This window comes from Leopardus geoffroyi, chromosome D4 (genome assembly GCF_018350155.1).
Source record: "Leopardus geoffroyi isolate Oge1 chromosome D4, O.geoffroyi_Oge1_pat1.0, whole genome shotgun sequence".
In the NCBI taxonomy this organism is placed as follows: Eukaryota; Metazoa; Chordata; class Mammalia; order Carnivora; family Felidae; genus Leopardus; species Leopardus geoffroyi.
In genome coordinates, this window is record NC_059342.1 from 84,527,501 (window position 1) to 84,546,668 (window position 19,168).

The 19,168-nt window shown below is 41.5% G+C and overlaps 1 protein-coding gene across 9 annotated transcripts in view; it reads right to left on the minus strand.

The window, feature by feature from the left end:
• The window catches only part of MAPKAP1 (MAPK associated protein 1), a 245,531-nt gene that overhangs the window by 99,207 nt on the left and 127,156 nt on the right, over window positions 1-19,168 (minus strand). For all 9 annotated transcript variants that reach the window (XM_045470125.1, XM_045470121.1, XM_045470127.1 and 6 more), the window contains one exon: window positions 14,066-14,242. In XM_045470125.1, coding sequence (XP_045326081.1) covers window positions 14,066-14,242 — 177 coding nt within the window. The remainder of the gene's footprint in view (window positions 1-14,065; window positions 14,243-19,168) is intronic.

Here is a 19,168-nt window from a genome sequence, read left to right on the forward strand (position 1 = left end):
CCTAAGAATCTCAAAGGAGAACACATGGCCAAAAAACATGGCAGAACTTCATACTGACAAGACATCTGAAAGAAAAGCCAAGCCCCAAGCTAAGCCACGGAAAGGCTTCCCAATGGTAGGACAGGCTGGGAAGGGGCCCTTAAACCTAGCTTCGACCCAACCAGGTGGCTGGCTATCCACAGGGGCTGGGGGCTGATCTCAAAACCAAGGACCCAATTTGCTTCCCTAATACAAAGACATCTCCACACCCCTCCTCTCCATAAGGCTTGCTGTTTAATCCTTGACATTCCATTTGTTAAAAAGCAAAAGCCGACGCTGGTCTAGCCAGCACGATCATCCATTTTAACTTGGTCAAGTTTCTTGCTATTGAACAGCAGGCCTGAGAACTGTCAAGCTAATTTTACTGAACACTCTGTTACTGAATCATGCCTGAGCTCCAGCCATTCTTTACCTCAGAAGCTGGACCCCATCCCAGAACAATCTTTAAAAGTTTATTTTACTGATCAAAGCAAAATAAGAAATAGCTCTTTTTTTTAAAACTATATTTAGGGAGCGATGCAGTAAGTGATACTTTGGCAAGAGCACTGAAATGTAAAGTGCCTGGTGCATTTATAAACTTGGGGGTATTTGCTCTGGCGCTAGGCCAGTGCGTGTTTGGAACAAACGCCAATCATCTGCGTTCAGACTTGTCTTCCCCTGCTCTCTCCTCGGAAGTCAGTATGCGCTCCATCTGTGACAATATGTTGGGCGATGGGTGAGTGGGGCCTAAAAGGGAACACAAGTTCTCGGGTATGCGCGACCTAGTACTGGGCTACATCTCATGAACCTCCATCTACCTGGGGTCCACCTGAACTATTTTAGATTGGAGCCCGCTTATAAATTGCTTACATTGTCTTCTAATCTGCTGCTGGCTGACAGCATTATTTCAAACCAATACGTTTATCTTTTGTAGCAAAGGCAGACCAGGAGCTCAAAAGAAAGCCTTGCGTTTGGACTAACTTCCATAAATTAAAAGTGTCCTTTGGAAAGATTTTTGAACAGAGGAAAATCCCTAGTCTGTATTTTTCTGTCATTTTACCAAAACGTACCTGGGTGACAAGGTTAAAGCAAGCAGAGGAAATCCCTGGCACTTATCATCCACAGGCATTACTGATAAATTGTGTGGTGGAGGAATAAAGGATTACCTTCTGTATTTTTTCATTACACTTTTCTTTTGTTACAGAATACATAAATCCATTGTGGCACAATGTAATATGTATCACCGCACTACACCTGCGGACGCTTCCGAGCGGCTGCCATGTCTGTGCAGTCAGGAATGATAAGTGAACCACCCGTGAATGTTAACGATAGTGATCATTCTGAGGTAACTCGGCTCTCCATCTTCCTTTACAGCCTCCGTGCTGAAGCCAGGGTAGCAAGGTTCACGAGAGGAAAATGAAAACAACAGTGAAGGGAAGGGGCACGCACGGCGCTCAGAATGTGCCTTCACGAGTGCGCGGTGTCTTACTCTGGGGCTCCATTTCGGTAAAATCGTGCACATTAAAAGGAGAAAGAGGTTGTGACCCACATACGGCACACTCAACCAGACCTAATGAAAGCTTCCTCAGGCCAGTCTCCCACACCACTCGCTTCTCTCCCTCCAGGCGAACACCAGCTTTGGCTCTTGCTTCAAGTCTACAGCACTTAAGGGGGCAAACTGCTTCTAGAATACAAGAGGACAGAATATAAGTGGTTCTCAGAAGACATCTAAGTGCAACTGTTAAGTTATGCTCCCATTTAATAAATGGATATGGAGACTTGCTTCCACAATTTTCAGCTTCACTTCCAAACATTCTGGGTTTTATGCCTCATTTCTTTATATCCAGGAATTTTTATGGGCTTTCTAAAAAGTCTATTGAAATACATCTTTTAGCGCCGCTTTTATTTAATGTTGGGCATTGGGTCTGCGGTTGAGAAGACAGTGATTTCGAGGGACAGGCTGGCAGCAGGCAGGTAGGGTGCTAGTCCAGCCTCCCTTCCGTGTGGCCCTGCATTCCAATCCCTGAGGTGTGACCCGTGCTGGGGGTGCCTAGCCTTTGGACAGACAGGCGGATGGATAGACAGATGGGCTACGGACCCAGAGTCTCGGCTCAGAAACTGCTCTTCCTCCTGCTCCCCTCGTGGATAGACAGCTTGTTTTCCATCACAGCAGGGCACTCTGGGGGCACTGAGCAGAAGCAGCTGCCCTCCAAGCCCCCTGGGCTGTCGGGGCTGGGTCTAGGACGAGGCGCCACTTTGGGGAGCTGACTAAATGCTGCCAGGAGTGCTTCAGTCAATTCAAAGTTACGTCCTGTCAAGTCTCGTAACCACTGAAAAACGTATGGGCATTTCAAAAAGAGATTACTCACTTGAGGAATTCAGCTCTGTCCCAGTGCAAAGCCACTCAGTTACCAGAGGGAAGTTTGTATACCAGCATTAACCTAACAGGACGAGCATTTCTCTCGTGAGTGTTAAACCAGAGGTGACGGGCACAGAGAGGAAGGAGGGGCACAGGGTCCTTATCTGAAAAGCTTAGACTCTATTTACAGGGACAGAGCTGGAACCAGAATCCACGTTGGAAGGCAACTTACTGGAGAGGAAAACACAGGGGCTGGGAGTTAAATACCCTTTGGTTCAAATCCTGGTTCTACAGTTCACCAAGATGTTGCCTCAACATGTGGGAACCTCAGCTGCATCCATGAAATGAGGAAGCCACTTCCCTACAGAATTGTCAGGGAGGATAAAATAGACAGTACACGCCAAGCACCTGGCACTAAGTTTGGCAAACGGCAAAGGAACTTAGAAATGTCAGTTCTCTTGTGTTCTCCTTATTCCAGATCACCTCTCCAAGACAAGAGGCCCCATTTACCCCCTCTCTCCTACCCTATCAGCAGAGATTGCTTATTGGGGGAGCGGGTACCAACCATTGCTTGTAATTGGTAACACAGGGCCATTAAAACGTGCAATTTGCTGGGCATGTTGGCAACAGTCGGGGCACTGTAAGCAAACTATCTCTGGCCTGGGCATCAAACCCCCTCTTGAAGCTCACAGAAGAGCACCCTGGGCTCAGTTTTCAAGGCTCTCATTTTTGGGATAGTAAACCAGAGAAGCAGGTATAATGCACCTCAGCTTAACTCGCTGGCTTTGGAGAGGGACGATGGAAGTCAAAAATCATGGTGGTGGTGCAGAGAAATTCAATGAGACTTATTAAGAGCTTTCTGAGCTGCAAGTACAAGGTATTATTCAACAATTACAATAGTAATAGCAGCAACTACTATCTACTAGACGTTTACTATGTGCCAGGTGCTATGTTAAGCTTTAAAAATCTGTATTAACTCATTCAATCCTAAAATAGGTGCTATTATTGTATCCGTTTTATGGAATCTGAGGCTGGAGGCAGAATTTGGGAATTTACCTGAAGTCACTCATCTATTAAAGATCCTAATTTTGGATTCAGAAATCACCAATATGGTCCCTAACACAAATAGCACAGTCCAGGGGAGAGAACAACAAAGAAACAAACAAAGAATTATAGTTCTTCGTGATAAGCACAAAGATGCAGGCCAGATCAGAGTGCTACCAAAACACACAGGCACTTAACCAAGCTGGGGAAGGGTAAGAGGATCAGAGAAGCTTCTTGATGGAGATGTCTCAAAACACAGTGGTCATTTCCCTCTATATCCTGCTAAGAACGAGGGTGGTGACCGAGGGGCAGCAGAACACAGCAAGTCTAGAGTAGAGCCTGCTCTGGTGTCCAGCTCTGCCTTTTCGGGATAAATGATATACTCTCTCTAGCTTCCAGTTTCCTCATCTACAAAATAGGGCTAATTCTTAGGAGTGTAAGATTGTTGTGAGGGCTTAAATACTTCTAAAGTAGTTAACATTAATACCTGTCTACAATAAATGTTTAATAAACAATAGTTAATATAATAATTACGGGCTTTTCTTAGAAAGGAAGTAATAAATGATGAGACGATGACAGCTGTGAACATTTATTGAGCACTTACTTCGTTCACTTAATCCTTCCAGAAAAAGTAGGTGCTATTATCAGTCCCATTTTAAAATGGGAGGAAATTGAGGTTGGGCAAGGTTAGCACACTTGCCTGGAGCTACACACCTATGTAGAAGACCCAGGAATTGAACCCAGGGCAGCCAGACACCAAAGTCTGAGTTTTAAACCTCTCTGTAGCCCAGAAGGGAGCCTTGAGGACTCAGGGGAAGAAGTGACTTCCAGATAGCATACTCTCCCGATTGGAACTACTGATCAGTCTGGGGCAAAGGTTCAACTTCCACTGTGACATTCAGTTTGGTTATAAAATGTCCCAACTGTTAGACTAACCATATGAACTACGAGATCCCTTTTTAAAAGCCCTTGAAGAACGTCCTGGTTTCTTGAGCCACAGTCTCAGTTTGTGGAAGTGGGAAAAGGCTGCCAAGAGGAGCACTCGATTCTCCAGTCCTGACCAGGCCGTAATAGTGATGAAGACACACTCCTCCAGCTCCCAGCCTGCACGGGTCCCAACTCCATGCATGTTCATTCTCTAGCACTTCAAAGTAGAAAATGAAAATATATGAGCAAGAGAAAGCCTTGTAATAACTGCAGCATGCCTGCTTTAAAGCAAGCCCTTCGGGTATTACTTTATCCATAAAGAGAGTTTACACTAGTGTGAATGCCACATTTTGTTTCCCCTTGCACTGACAAAAATTTTTTTTTTAAGATCAAAGCGTATTGTGCGAGTATGTGATGTTTGACATTGGACAAAGTACTCTTTTTCAAAACAGACATTTTCCAAAAACATAACTCGCTAGACTAATGGGCAGTGAGAAGCCAAAATGACTGCCCTCCGCCTTCTCCTTGTGTATCTTTGCCAGAGTCCTTGGGACTTGCCAAATCCGGTCATGCCTGCTTAGCTTGCTCGACTGATTGTGCCAGAAAAGAAAATAAGACACAGATGTATTTGAGCTCTTTGAGATGCCAGTAAGAGAGACAGCTAATGGCTTCATTTCGACCCTCCCCTTCCAGCTGGGCACAGGTGGGGGATAATGAGGTCCCTCTCCCTAATCAAACTCAATTATTTACTACTCTATATAACCGCAAAGACATTCACATTCAGTTCAGAATATAAAACACACCGTGGGCTACTTCCAACCACTGCCACTGGGTATTTATAACAAACTCAAGTGGCTAACAGTTTGCCTTGGCAGGAGTTTAAGTGTGTAAAGTTTTGCAAACTGTTTCTGTTCAAATATGTCCTGCTGAAATGGGGTCCCAGGCGGGGTTCCATAACTGTCAGGTCAGTGAACTGCATAACATCTGAGAATGTATTCACCATGCAGTGCAGACAGGATCTGGAAATCAAACGCTTCGTTCTATTGCAACCTTCTGAGAAGCATCACAGTTTTTTCAACAGCAAGACTGACATTGTATTAATAAACATTACAAGTCACTAGCCTGACATGTACATAGCAGCAGCTGACAGACTCCAACATAAGCTGAGGGGAGAACAGAGGAAATCAAAATGAGACATAGTGACTAAACATGGCCAAAGGGGGTGGATCATGAAACAAATCACATTAATGTCAGAAATGTGAGCCCTAAACTTTTAAGATATATAGAAACTAAAGCAACAAACTGGTCTAATTTTTGGATACCAAAGCAAGTTGATGGCTATCTAAAATGTGTGCTTTTATTGTAGGAACAAAGCGTATCCTGGCACAATTTCAAGACATTCCAGTGAGCAAAACATACATATTTAGCTTGTCTGACCTTTAAATTCTTAGAAGTATGTAATTAATGCTTTCCCTCTTTATTACTTGCTCCAATATTTCTGTCACTTTAAACAGACACAAAGAAAAATCTTTTCTGTTCTCTAGACAGTAGCTGTTGCCAAAAAGGAAATCAAGTCAGATTCACAAATACAAAATTAAACAGGCTGCATATGTTACATTTCCATACACGAGGACAATCTGGACAATGAAAATGTTTGCTAATACAACAGAATGAAAAGAAACAACACACAGTTGGTCCTCTATGACTCGAGCAAACAATAAATAAATAGGAAATTTATACCCATATTGTCAGGCCTGGTTACAAAGGATACAGGCATCGGTTCTTCTTTTCCCCTTATCCTATTTAGCTCTGCCCCTTACCAAACTGTATGACCTTGAGCAAATAACTACCTGTCTCTGATCCTCAGCTCATATATTATAAAAATGAGTTTCTTATAAGGAATAAATGAGATAATGGCTACTAGAGGCACTTAACTGAGTGAGTGTAAAAAAGGCTCATTTCGTTTTTGTTTTTGTTTTTTCTCTCCAAACCACAAAGCAGTATCACATAAGAGTAGGAGAGGCTTCAAACTGATGATATCTTTTCCAAAAGGTCTGGTCGCTTTGGGTACACTGTGGAGATCTCATCAAGAGGGTCTACTAAAACTACCAACCCTTGGAAATGCCCAGGTACGGCAAAGAGCAATGAATCTAGGCCATGCCTCTGAAAAAGCAGCTAACCTTTCTCTTTATGCGAGGCCGAGAGAAGCCACAGCAGTCTCTGGGAACCCTCTGGGCTACAATGTCCAAGGCAGCCCAGCTTCTGCTGGAAGACTGTCTACTGACTACCCCGTGATCCATTTCCCAAACAGGAAAATCCTATCTGGATTCTATTTGCTCTGCTCTGTAGCTGTTGGCTAGAAAGGTTCCTTCCCCATGCCTATCTGATATATCAAACATTTTAAGTCAATACATGTATAGGAGGGAAGTTTAATTGTTCTTACTGACTTCTGATTAAGGGGGTCTGTCCATTTTATTGGTTTGGACTTTTCTTCCCTTTTTAAAACCCTTCTTCCCCCTTCCCGAGTAGGATCCCAGTGTGAAATGTCAATGTCAACACATGTAATGACACCATCACAGTTGCTATCATCACTGCCATTTTTTTTTTTTTATTTTTATTTTTTAAGAAGTTTTATTCATTCTTGAGAGAGAGACAGAGCATGAGTGAGGGAGGGGCACAGTGAGAGAGGGACACAGAATCCGAAGCAGACTCCAGGCTCCGAGCTGTCAGCACAGAGCCCGACGCAGGGCTCAAACTCACAAACCGTGAGATCATGACCTGAGCTGAAGTCGGACGCTCAACCGACCGAGCCACCCAGGCGCCACTGCCACTTTTAAACTCAATTCAGTTCCATGAGTTCTGATTGAATTGGCCCTGTACTGGGGCTTGGGGGGTGGGGGGGCAGGGACAAAGCAGGCTCCTCCCCTGTTCACTCCAAGATCTCATTCTCCCTTGTCCCACTATGGCTAAGGGCCCAGCAGGCCTTGGTTTGGTCACTGCTGGCATGAAGTACTTCCTGGGATACTAGGCACCAGCAGAGCTCTAGCTATTTAGTTTTGGGGGCCAACCATATACTCCCCCATACTTCTGCCCCCTACTTCTCTCCTTCTACACTCCTGATACCTAAACACCTTCAATGTGTAGGCTCAGAGCAGCTAGCGGTCAGCAAGTTAGGGACTCCTGTTTACATGCACATTTGATCTGTCCAAAATCAATCAGGAACAACGGATATCTTAGAAATCCACTTGCCTGTCTGGAAAAGGAGAGAGTTTCCATTAGAACGCAACTAATTTGCAAATTTTTAGCATAATCCATGCTCCTTTCCCAGACAACAACTCTATTTCCTGAGTCTCCTCTGACCAAGGGCTCCGGCAGGGAAAGGCTCGTCTAGCCCTGACTTGGTAAGAACATCAGAGGCTACTAAGCTTCACATTCTTTTCCACAGAACACTTTGCCAATTAGGGATTCATTTAAGTTAATTAGTTCCTCTTTCTAAACATAAATAATTATATAATTTAGTAAGTGATTATCTTGTCTGATGGAAGAAAGTGAAAGTTTAAATTTTCTTTTGTGTGAAGAAACATATTTTCTAATTTTTCTATGATGGACATGTATTCATTATGCAATAAATAACCAAAAGAAAAGTTAAACCCCATGCACACCTTAGTGCGAATTATTCAGCCTGATAAATCTCTGACCGAAATAACAAAAAAAGCAACTATGTAACACTTCCTACATAACTGGGTCTGAGCTAACTTCATAGCTACATTTCCTACCTGAGGTTCAAGGGCCCCCAGGCCTAACAAATGAATTCACAGGCTAAGTTTCAGAATTTAAAAATTTTGCTTTTAGTTTAATGAAAATCATACATACACACACACACACACACACACACACATATGGATCATATACATGATATATATTTAGAAAAGCAATATTATATATGGATTATATATATAACAACTTATACAATAAATAGACAGATTTGGGCCACTCCTAGCCTTCCACGTTCCCCATTCTCCACCCAGTTGGAGGAGCCTTGAATCGCTGCTTAGAGGAAAAATACCCAGGAGGGCAACCAGACCCTCCTTAGACAGATCTGAACAAGAAATAAAGTTACTAGTAAGCCAGGGTCAACAAACCTACTCCACCCCCATTCGTTGATGTATTGTCGTCTATGACTACCTTCTTGCTACTATGGCAGACGTGAGTTACAGAGAGGTATGGCCCACAAGCCTAAAATATTTACTACTTGGCCCTGTATAGGAAAAGTCTGCCAACTTGTTGGATGAGGTGATGAGATTTGGGGGGCTGTGTGTTCCAGCAGCTAGAGTTATTTAACATCCTAATAGACTCAAAGCCAAATGACATCACTACAGGCTGCAGGCAAAAACACTGTGGTGATGGGAGAAGTGGGCACAAGGCTCTCCCTGTGGCACAGGTGTGCTGACCTCTGAAGAAGTCATGCCCTGCAGTGCCCAAGTCACACTGTGTACAGGTATCAATCAGGCAGAGAGCCCATTTAGGTACAGACCAATCGACAACTTCAGAAAGTAGGGTGATCAATGATCCTGGGGCTGAGGGGTGGGGGTTACTGGGTATAGACTCTGAATTTCAAAACAGAGAAAGTCCTGGGCAAACTGACATAAACTGGTTATCCTTGCAGAAATGTTCTTTACTATTTCCAGTAAAGCACATTTAAAATTGGGGGAAGGGATGCACTATAAATCAACCAGCTCATTAAAATAATGGACTAGTAGTTAAAAATACAGTCATTGTTTAAAAGGACAAATATTAATACGGTAATCAACGTTTCGTATGAAAATCAAAAACCTCAAGTTGACAAGTAAAACATTTAACACCCATTAAATCCAACATCAGTGATTTAATTTCAGCAAAACATCATCTGTTGCATTTAAGTTGTTAATTGTATTTTATTAATGTTATAGTTTTATTTGCATTAAATTTGTATTTTTGTTTGGGTTGCATAAAAACATGGAATTTATAGCTAGAGTTTTACATTTATATGTATTTAAGTAACACTACAATAAAACGAATTTGGGCAAACATTGAGGCTTCAGGAGAATTCGTTTTCCTTTGAAAGAAAATTACATTTAATAAAATTCCTCAAGGGGCGCCTGGGTGGTGCAGTGGGTTAAGCGTCCGACTTCAGCCAGGTCACGATCTCGCAGTCCGTGAGTTCGAGCCCCGCGTCCGGCTCTGGGCTGATGGCTCAGAGCCTGGAGCCTGTTTCCGATTCTGTGTCTCCCTCTCTCTCTGCCCCTCCCCCGTTCATGCTCTGTCTCTCTCTGTCCCAAAAATAAATAAACGTTGAAAAAAAAAAAAAATTCCTCACAACAATATCGTCAGGTAGTTAATATTCCCCTCATTTTACAGATGAAGACACAGAGACTACAGTCATGTAGCAAAAGTCATCTGTGAAACTGAAACTTGCACCCAGGTCAGGCTAACTAAGCTCAAAGTCTGTGCAGCCTCACTTGGAGTGGGGGAAAGATGGCATATGGGAGCCTCGTGGTTGGGTGTGAGGGCCTCTGAAAGCCAGAAGGCAACCTAGGAACTTCACGGTATTCAGAAGACAGGAACAGGGCTGCAGAAGAGGCCAAGTGGGCTAAAAAAAAAAGTGAGGCAGGACAGAAAGTTTGGCCAGGGTCCCTCCCAGCAGCCCACAGACACCTAAAGATTCATCCATTCCTTCTCTAAGAAGCCCTGTGCTGGCTGCTAAGGATATAGAGATAACTGAGACTGTAGGCACCCTGCCTTCAAGGAATTTGTGGTCTTGTCACTGTCTCTTAAAGGATGTCTGTCCCTAAGAGGACGGATTTGAAAGTCTACAGATCTCCAATCTCCACCCCTGCCCACACTCAGCAAAAGTTAGCCCAACAGCAAGCTGGGCAGAGTCTACCCACACTCAGCCCCTCTCTGTTAGAAAACTGAAAGGAGGGGAAGAAGAAAAATGTAGAAGCAGCAAAGAGATCTATTCAATAAGCTACCCATTCAAGAAATACTTGTGGCATACCTACCACAGTAATGGAGCTATGCTGGGTGTTTGTGGGGCATAAATGATCCAGTTCTTGCCCTCGACGAGTGTTTAGTTATAACAACAATAACTGCAGCAGACAGACAAACAGGCCCTTTTCTAAGTGCTTTACATATATTAGCCCCTTCAGTCTTCACAGGGGCTCTATGAGGTAGGTATTATTATTATTCTCATTTGATTGGGCCACAAAAAAGTTAAACAATTCATCCAAGATCCCTCTCTCTCTCTCTCTCTCTCTCTCTCTCTCTCTCTCTCTCACACACACACACACACACACACACACAGGGTACTAAGGGTAATGTCAGGACTGGCCCCCAAGCATTCTGGCTCCAGAGGCCACCGTGCTCTTATCTACTACACGATAGTATATAGTAGCTGAATGCTGGCCTCAATACAGTGGGATTCCCTGCCGCCATCCTCACCCTTAGCAGGGTGTCACAAAGAGCGTGGACTTTGAAGTCAGACATGGGGGCAAAGCCCGGCCCGAGAGCAATCCTTGTCAGCCTCAGTTTTCATGTCTCTAAAATGGTCATAATCAAAACTGGGCTATTTTCAGATTAAATGGAATAACATATAAATTGTTCCAATTAGTAAATACTAATTCACTTCTTATTGTCAAAACTCAGCTCCCTCTTTCTGGTTCAGTTCAGGGTATTCCCATACATCCCTGCCCATTCTCCCCGGGGAGAGAGACGCAAGGAGGAAAGGGAGAAATGAAGAAAAGGAGTGACGGCTTTCCTTATTTTGCTGAGACTTCACTCTCTCGAAACTATGAACACATCCCTGGTAACTCTTGAAAGTCTGCTCTGTCCTGCATTAGCAGGAGAGGCTTTTCTAACTTAAAATATAGACCAGAAAGGTGAATGGAAGGTTGCTGAAGCAAGAAAACACACACAGGGCAAATGGTCAGTAATCTGTACTATTTCATCAGACAACTGAGAAAAAGAAGAAACAGAAAATGTACTGACACTTTTGTTCTAAATGCTCACATATAAAGATTTTACTTTACCTTGTGCTTTTAGAAACACTCCAGGAATGTTGAATAAGCTCTCTAAACTTTAAACAGAAAGAGGACTGACTAGTGTGTGTGAGTGTTTGGGAGTGGGAGTGCAGGGATGGGAGTAGTTCAGGAAAAACGTAAGAGTATTAAGTTTAAAGCCGCTGCTGTTACTCTCTACCTCTCTCCCCTCCCTCATCCCATTCTCCAAAAGCTGGAGTTCATAGACACTGTGTAGTCTTTAGATGCTTCTCCTGGGGAGATATGTCTGGCCTACCTCCAACCCCAACCCCCAACTATTGAAAATCACTGATTTAAAAACACTTGTTTTAAAAAGGACTTTCAGTTCAAAAGAATGCTATGGTCATATGTTAATATTTATGTAGTAAAAATTATGTGCTAATGAGAACTCTTCCAGTCATCTATAAATAAATGAAATGCAAGTGGAAACTATTGAAATATCCCTATACGTATCTTTGAGAGTGAAAAGAAAAAAGTTCTAATGACACTCTGTGATGGTAAGACTTTGAAAAGATGTGATTATGAATTCTATTGGTAGCACTGTAAATTGGAACATCTTTCAGAAAGCTACAGGTCAATACAAAGCCAAGTCTAAAGATGTTTCTATTCTGACCAATGATCCTACTCACAGGAAAACTGTCCTAAGGAGGTTATTCAACAGAAATAAAAGGGACAGAGATAAAAACTATTATTATAGAATCACTTATTAAAACCAAAGCAAATAAACAATCTAAACATCCCGTGAAAGGCCTCTGATGCAGCCTGTACCTTTCTCTATTGTATTGCTCAGCACATTTTAATGATCTGACGACTTGTCCCCCCCCACTAGGTAGCGTGTGCTCCATGAGCAAAGGGGTTGTCTCTGTCTAGATTCTTGGCACATAATAAATGTAGACTGTAGGAACTAAGAGCAGATATCAAATATTTGCAATTTTAAGCAAGAATAACACAATATGTACACTAGAAGTGAAACTGTAATATATATATATTGGAAATGGTGATACAAAAATGAAAACAGTTATATTAGGGTGGAGGAATCACTGGATAACTTTTAAACTGCTTTCAATATTCTTTAACATTGCTGTTTTAGTGCCTCCCAAAGAGAAAAGGAGGGAAAATATTTACTGTTACATACATCAAACGTGACTTCAGAGCAGGGATGAAATGGTAACTAGAAAAACTTGAGGAATCATCCCCTAGCTACCTGCCCGCCAAGCACTCAGTATTCTTTCTTTGTTCAAGGGTAGAGAGACCCCAACTACTCACATATCATAAGTAGCATAATCCTATTTTCAGTAAAAATTTGAAACAAAGGCAGTATGTTTTAAAGAGACAAGGAAAAGTCCTCTAAAGCAATCCCTCCTTTGGCTAGTGAATTTGCTGGTTCCTAACAGCAGGGGGTGCCAGAAGGATCACTATTGTTCCCAGGAGACGGCCAGTCTCAGTCCTGGTCAGAAAACGCTACAGGTTTTCCTCTAACAGGGACCTCTGGGTAAAACCTGCTGTAGAGACTTGAATAAATAAAAATGATATTTTTATTTCCATTGACTTCTAACTGATAGTTACCATGTCCTTGAATTATAAATGTAGTCAACAAACCCCAGTTGTATTGGCAGTACTAGTGACTCTGCCATGAACAGAAAAAACACAGATGTCACAGCACACTACAGTTGTTGCAGATTTCCCAAGTATCATTTATACTCATCACTTAACTTTGAGGCGAGAGACTTCAGCAGTTACTGACAGACCTGCTGCCGTATCTTGGTATCAAATATTAGTAAAACTATGCATATTACTATATCACAGATTAGTTTAATAATTTCAGAAGTATTTAAATGTAATGGAATTCTCTTGTACTCCTGTGGATTTTATTTTCTGCATTCACAAACACTCTTCTGGAGAGGTGCCTGGGTGGCTCAGTAGGTTGAGCATCCTACTCATGATTTCAGCTCAGGTCATGCACGATCTCATGACTGGAGGGGTCGAGCCCCAAGTTAGGATCTACAAGGATGACAGCACGGAGCCTGCTTGAAGGATTCTCTCTGTCCCTCCATTGCTACCATGCACACACACTCTCTCTCTCTCAAAAAAGAAAAAAGAAAAAAACAAAACAAACCCTAAAAAATACTTTTCCGGAAAGGGTTTTTATAGGCTTTGCCAGACTGCCAAAGGCACAGGAAAGTCAACACCTTATCAGTCTAAAGGAGGACAACTGAAAGGAAAACTCAAATTTGATTTGAACAAAATTGGAGAGAAGAAAATAAGTATTTTAAGTCACGAGACAAAAGTAGCTGCAACGCACATTTTTCATTTAGTGTGTAGTCTGTGAAAAGAAAGAGGGAAACTCAGAATTGCTGCTTCACAGGCTCCAAAGTACCCCACCCAGTATGTCCAGAGGCGTGGTTCACAGATATTACGTTCACAGATCTGCCTAATGCAATTCCCTACTACAAAGCAGTCTGTGTTTAATCTAGGTACAGAGGCATAAAATACATTGCAAATGCTGTCCCCAACATCTCTCTGCAAGTAGTCACTCTAAAGGGACATCCAGATACCTAATATCATCCATACGATGAGCAAAACCAAAAATTCTAAAAGGCAGAGATGAGATACTGAAATTAGCAACAGGGTCAATACTCACATCCGAACAAAGAGTGACTCTTTGGATGTCAGACCAGGAGATGAATACTTTTCAACCAGGGCCAAAGTACTGAAGCCGAACTTATGAATGGGCTCGTTGGAATCCAGTGGGGGGAAGTCTGTGTCAACCTCCCCATCATCCTCAGCGATATGCAGGCAGTAGGCACTGACATTGTCACTGAAAGGAAAACCAAAACAGTGAGTGAATACCAGGGTGAAGGAGGGACAAGGAGATAAGAGGCTACAGTATACAGCAGGCAGACTGGGACACTGCCCTTCTTTTACCCGAAGGCCTGGTGAAGCAGTAAGATTACCCTAAATCCTACTTCATTTGATAAAGAGAAAACATGGGAGTACAAAGGGGGAGAAAAGCAATGTGAAAGGAGGTCCTTTCTACTAATCTATTCTTCCAACAAATAGTTACTGAGCACCTGTTACAGATAAGACACAGAACTTAGTCCCTTAAATCAAAGATGATATTTAGTATCAGTCCTCAAGGAAGCTTATGGTATAGCAGGGGGGGAAAGTACTACGTTACTTAAATATAAGTATAAATAAAATACACACAGCAAGTGTGATTCCACTGATCCACTGATTCCAAATACCAAAGACACTTAACAGAGTAAAAGCAAATAACCTGATTTATCCTGATGCAGATAAACGGCTCTCTCCATTGCTTCTAGACTTTTCTCCTATTCCTACAATGTCCAGTCTATACTCCCAGATTCCAGCCTTGCCCATTTTAGAGTCAACACACATTTCCTTCTCTTTCTTGGGCGGAGAAGTAAAAAGTTGATTTGCTGTAAAGGGGTGGGAAACTACCAACATAAAGACAATTTAAAACTTAAAAATCAACTAGAAGCACTTTAAAACACCTTGCTCCAAAGTTAAACTGTGAAACTGCTTATCTGCTAACATTCAGAAACATGATCCTAACAGTTCACAAGGCAGTAGGGTTTTAAATTGTGCAGCTTAAATTTGGAATTTTAATTATATGATTGATGCTTGAATTAATTAATTGCAAAGTGTATGCTAATTGTTTAATTGGTTGCTTGATCTATATAGATCATTTTTTGAATTAAATGAGTTGATTTACAAAGTTTATTGATTGGATGTGACAATGAATTATTTCACTGACTACCTGATTTGCAATTTTCCCAATTAATTCACAAATCTTTAACTGCAACTCTAGTTATTGAGAGAGAGCCTACTTCAGGTGATCTATACTCAGTCTGTCATGACTAAGAGATATTTATTATATAAAACAGGTAATAAGGACAGATTAAAATTAATGGGAACTGTAAATTTGCTAAATGGATGGATAACAAGAAAGTAATCTGGCTATGTTTGTCACTATAAATTTCATGTATTTGCAACGCTGTTAAGAAATTTAAAATTCGTCTCTGAATGAAGTGGGAAACTTATGGATCTTTGCAAGAGGTTGCTAACCATAAACACTAGACACCTATAGGAGAAGAAAGTCTGTTAGATAAGAAAAATGTCATGGTATAGTAGCTAAGAGCTTTGTGTCCAGAAAGACCTGAGTTTAAAACCTAAGCTCCAGTGCTCATGGACTATGTGATTTCAGAAAATAAGCTTCACTTCCTTGAGTTTCAGTTTCTATTTCTTCTTTTTTTTTTAACTTGAGAGAGAGAGAGAGAGAGAGAGAGAGAGAGAGCGCACAAGTGGGGGACAGGGGCAGAGAGAGAGAATCCCAAGCGGGCTCCACACTCAGTGCAAAGCCCGACACAGGACTTGATCCCATAACCCTGGGATCATGACCTGAGCCGAAATCAAGAGTTGAATGCTCAACCGACTGAGCCACCAAGGCGCCCCTTAGTTTCTGCTTCTATAAAAAGACAAGAACCTAACTCAGAGGTAGTTGTGAAGATTAGATAACATATGTAGAGCCTACCATATAACAGAGGTAAAAAAATAAATGGTAACTATGGTACGGTATAGTATGGTAACTATATAATAAAGTCAGATGGAAAATAACTTCTACAGTTACATCAGTCCTTAAAGAGAAATTGTGGATGCATATTAGTGCCAACAAAACAACAACAAAACTAAGCGACACGTTCTGGAGTTAACATGTCCACTGTGCTCCAGCCTTGGGGCCACTGAGCCTCCAGGGTTTTATGAACAGGGCAGACACTGATGAAGCAGGCAATGGACAGCACACATTATTTATTGCCATGTAAATCGTCCTGAGGAATGTCTGTGATTCCCCAGCACCACAGAGGTTTCAAGGGCAAATAACAAGCCTATTGATCAAAGTAGAAAGCCAAACATTGGTATCAGAAGAATTCTGTTTTGATTGTCATGGGGTGCCCCCAAATCCCCTTCAAAACGAGCTCAACAAATGTCACAGGCTAAGATCTGAGGGCCAAAAGACTCACTGCTGCGTGTTACTATTCTCTTCAGTTTCTAAAAACAAAGTGTGAAATCATTTCTTCATTTAAGAAACTCGCAAAGTACGGACCCTGCACTGTAGCCTGCTCTGCATGCTGGGAACACAGCAAAGAAAAGAAAGAATGATTTCCCCTATATTATACAAGACTAATGGGAGTCTTTTCTGAGTCATGAGTAAAATTCAGCAGCAAACAGTACTCCAACCCTTTCGACCCCTTCACTGAACATCTGAGGGGAAAATGACTAAAACTCCACATTCTATTCAGGGACACAGTGGTTCCTTTGTGCCTTTGTAAAGGAATCATTAACAAAAGAAGCTACCAAGGTATTTTGACTTCTAAAACCTCTTCAGGATTCCAACTTAGTACTAGAGCAATAGCCATGAGTATCATTAGCAACACTGAGTGCTCTGTGGCAGACACTGTGCATAGTAGTACAGACAGATACTAAGCTCCCTGAATCTCCCCACCAATTCTCAGAGTCATTTCTTATGATTTCTGTTTTCCAAATCGGAAAAGGGAGGCTCGATGAGGTCAAGTGGTTTGCTCCAGATTAAATAGTGTGTAAGCGACAGACTTGAGATTCAAACCCAGGCGGTGAAGAGCACTTACCCTTGACGCCCACCTATCCCTCTGCTAATTCCATGGTGTGTCTAGACTCGCCAAGGACCTTGGGAGCCCCTGCTCTTACGCAAATGCCACGCACTTTGAAAAGAAGGAGGAAAATGAGAAGCTTACAAACAATGAGAAGCTTAGAAAGATTTATTTCAACTCCTCACTTTTACAGATGGGGAATAGATGGGTAGAAATGGGGAAGAACATGCCCACGACGATCCAGTTAAAAGTGGCAAAGCTGGTTCTGAAGAACTCAGGTCTCCTCACTGCCATTCTATTACTCTTTGATCAAATCAGGAACACGTGGCATTTTGAAATAGGGAGAGAAAATGGGGGAAGTTGTGGTCTATGACTCAAGAATCCCCCAAATACAGACATCTGGAACTGATAAAACGATGAAAACAGGGATGCCTCCTCCTTATGACCTAGTATGGTAGAATAAAGAGTGGTTTTGCAGTCAGATCTGCTTTGAATGCTAACTCAACCACTAACCAGCCATGTGACCAAATCTCTCTGAGCTGCTCCATTTTCTTATCTATAAAAAGCTTTCCCTGACTTCTCTAGGAGAATCATTTGATCTCTAGGAGAATCCAAGCGATTCTCCTCTGTGGTCTTTCAGAACCAAATATTAATTTAATATTTCTGCATATAGTTATCACATCTTTTTCTTATTTACCGTTCTGTGTTCTCCTAAGAAGCAGGGATCATTCTATTGTCTCTGCATCCTCACTGAGGAGGAAGATGGCTGGCACTTAACAAATATTTGTTGAATGAATGAACATATGAATGTATAGACTGAATCGCTCTACCCATGAAAAAAACATAAAGGGTATTATTAATGATGTGTGTGCTAATGAGGAGAAGTAATAAGCTTTTCTTTTTCTTTTTCTTGCTTGTCACATTGATATCTGTTAACCAAATGGGGCTTTCTAGGCAATGCACATGTGCCAGAGATTGCAAACCAAGACAAAAGGAGAAGTCCCAGGAAGAGGTGAGGATCAAAGAGGCGTTTTTACGGTTCATCAAGATACGAGTACTGGCACCTCACTTTTTTTATGGAGAAAAAACACTGAGAAATTATTACGACTATGTAAAAATGTTTAATTATATGCATATAAAAAGACTAGAAGGAAAGGTACCAAAAGTTTACAAAGGTTATGTTTACAATTGAGCAATGAGCACTTTTTTCCTGTACCTTCCAGATGTCCCAGATGTCCCTTCCAGATGACTAAGTATAACTTTCATTTTCTTTTCTTTATAAAATACTTATTTTTTGATAAGGGTAATGCATGATTAGAAACAATTTAGAAATACAGAATAGTACAAAGGTTGGGAAATCTCTCACCCCACTGTAGAATCACCTGTTCTAGAGACTCTGCATCTCCTGCCTCACCCACATCCCCTGATTCCTAAGTGGTCATTTTCTCTATTGAGTCCTGGAATTTATGGAGAAAATAACCATACATACCTGCTGCATAAGGATATCATAAGGATTATATGAGTTAATTAACTGTACAGTAGCTGGCATGAAGAAAGATTCTCATTTTGTCAAAATTTCTTCTACCACTCTTAAGCTTTTGATCACACAGAAGCAGAATTAACTAACAGAAGCATGGGGGACAGCATGAGATAGAGAACACTAAAAGTCCTATTTGTGAGTCACTATCAGGGATTGAGTAATGATAAAAGACTAATAGCCACCAGTTTGTTCTCTGTATTTAAGAGTCTTTTTTTTTTTGTCTCTTTTATCTTTTTCATTTGCTTTCTTAAATCCCACATATGAATGAGATCATATGGTATTTGTCTTTCTCTGACTTATTTCACTTAGTTATACCCTCTAGATCCATCCATGTTGTTGCAAGTGGCAAGGTTTCATTTTTTTTTGGCTGAGTATTTTTCCATTTATATATATGTATACATGTGTCTATATCACATATATATCACATTACATCTTCTTTATCCACTCATCTATTGAAGAAAACGTGGGTTGTTTTGTATCTTGGTTATGGTAAATAATGTTGCAGTAAAAACATAGGTGTCTTAAAAAGACATAGGTGTCTAAAAAAAGAGGCTTA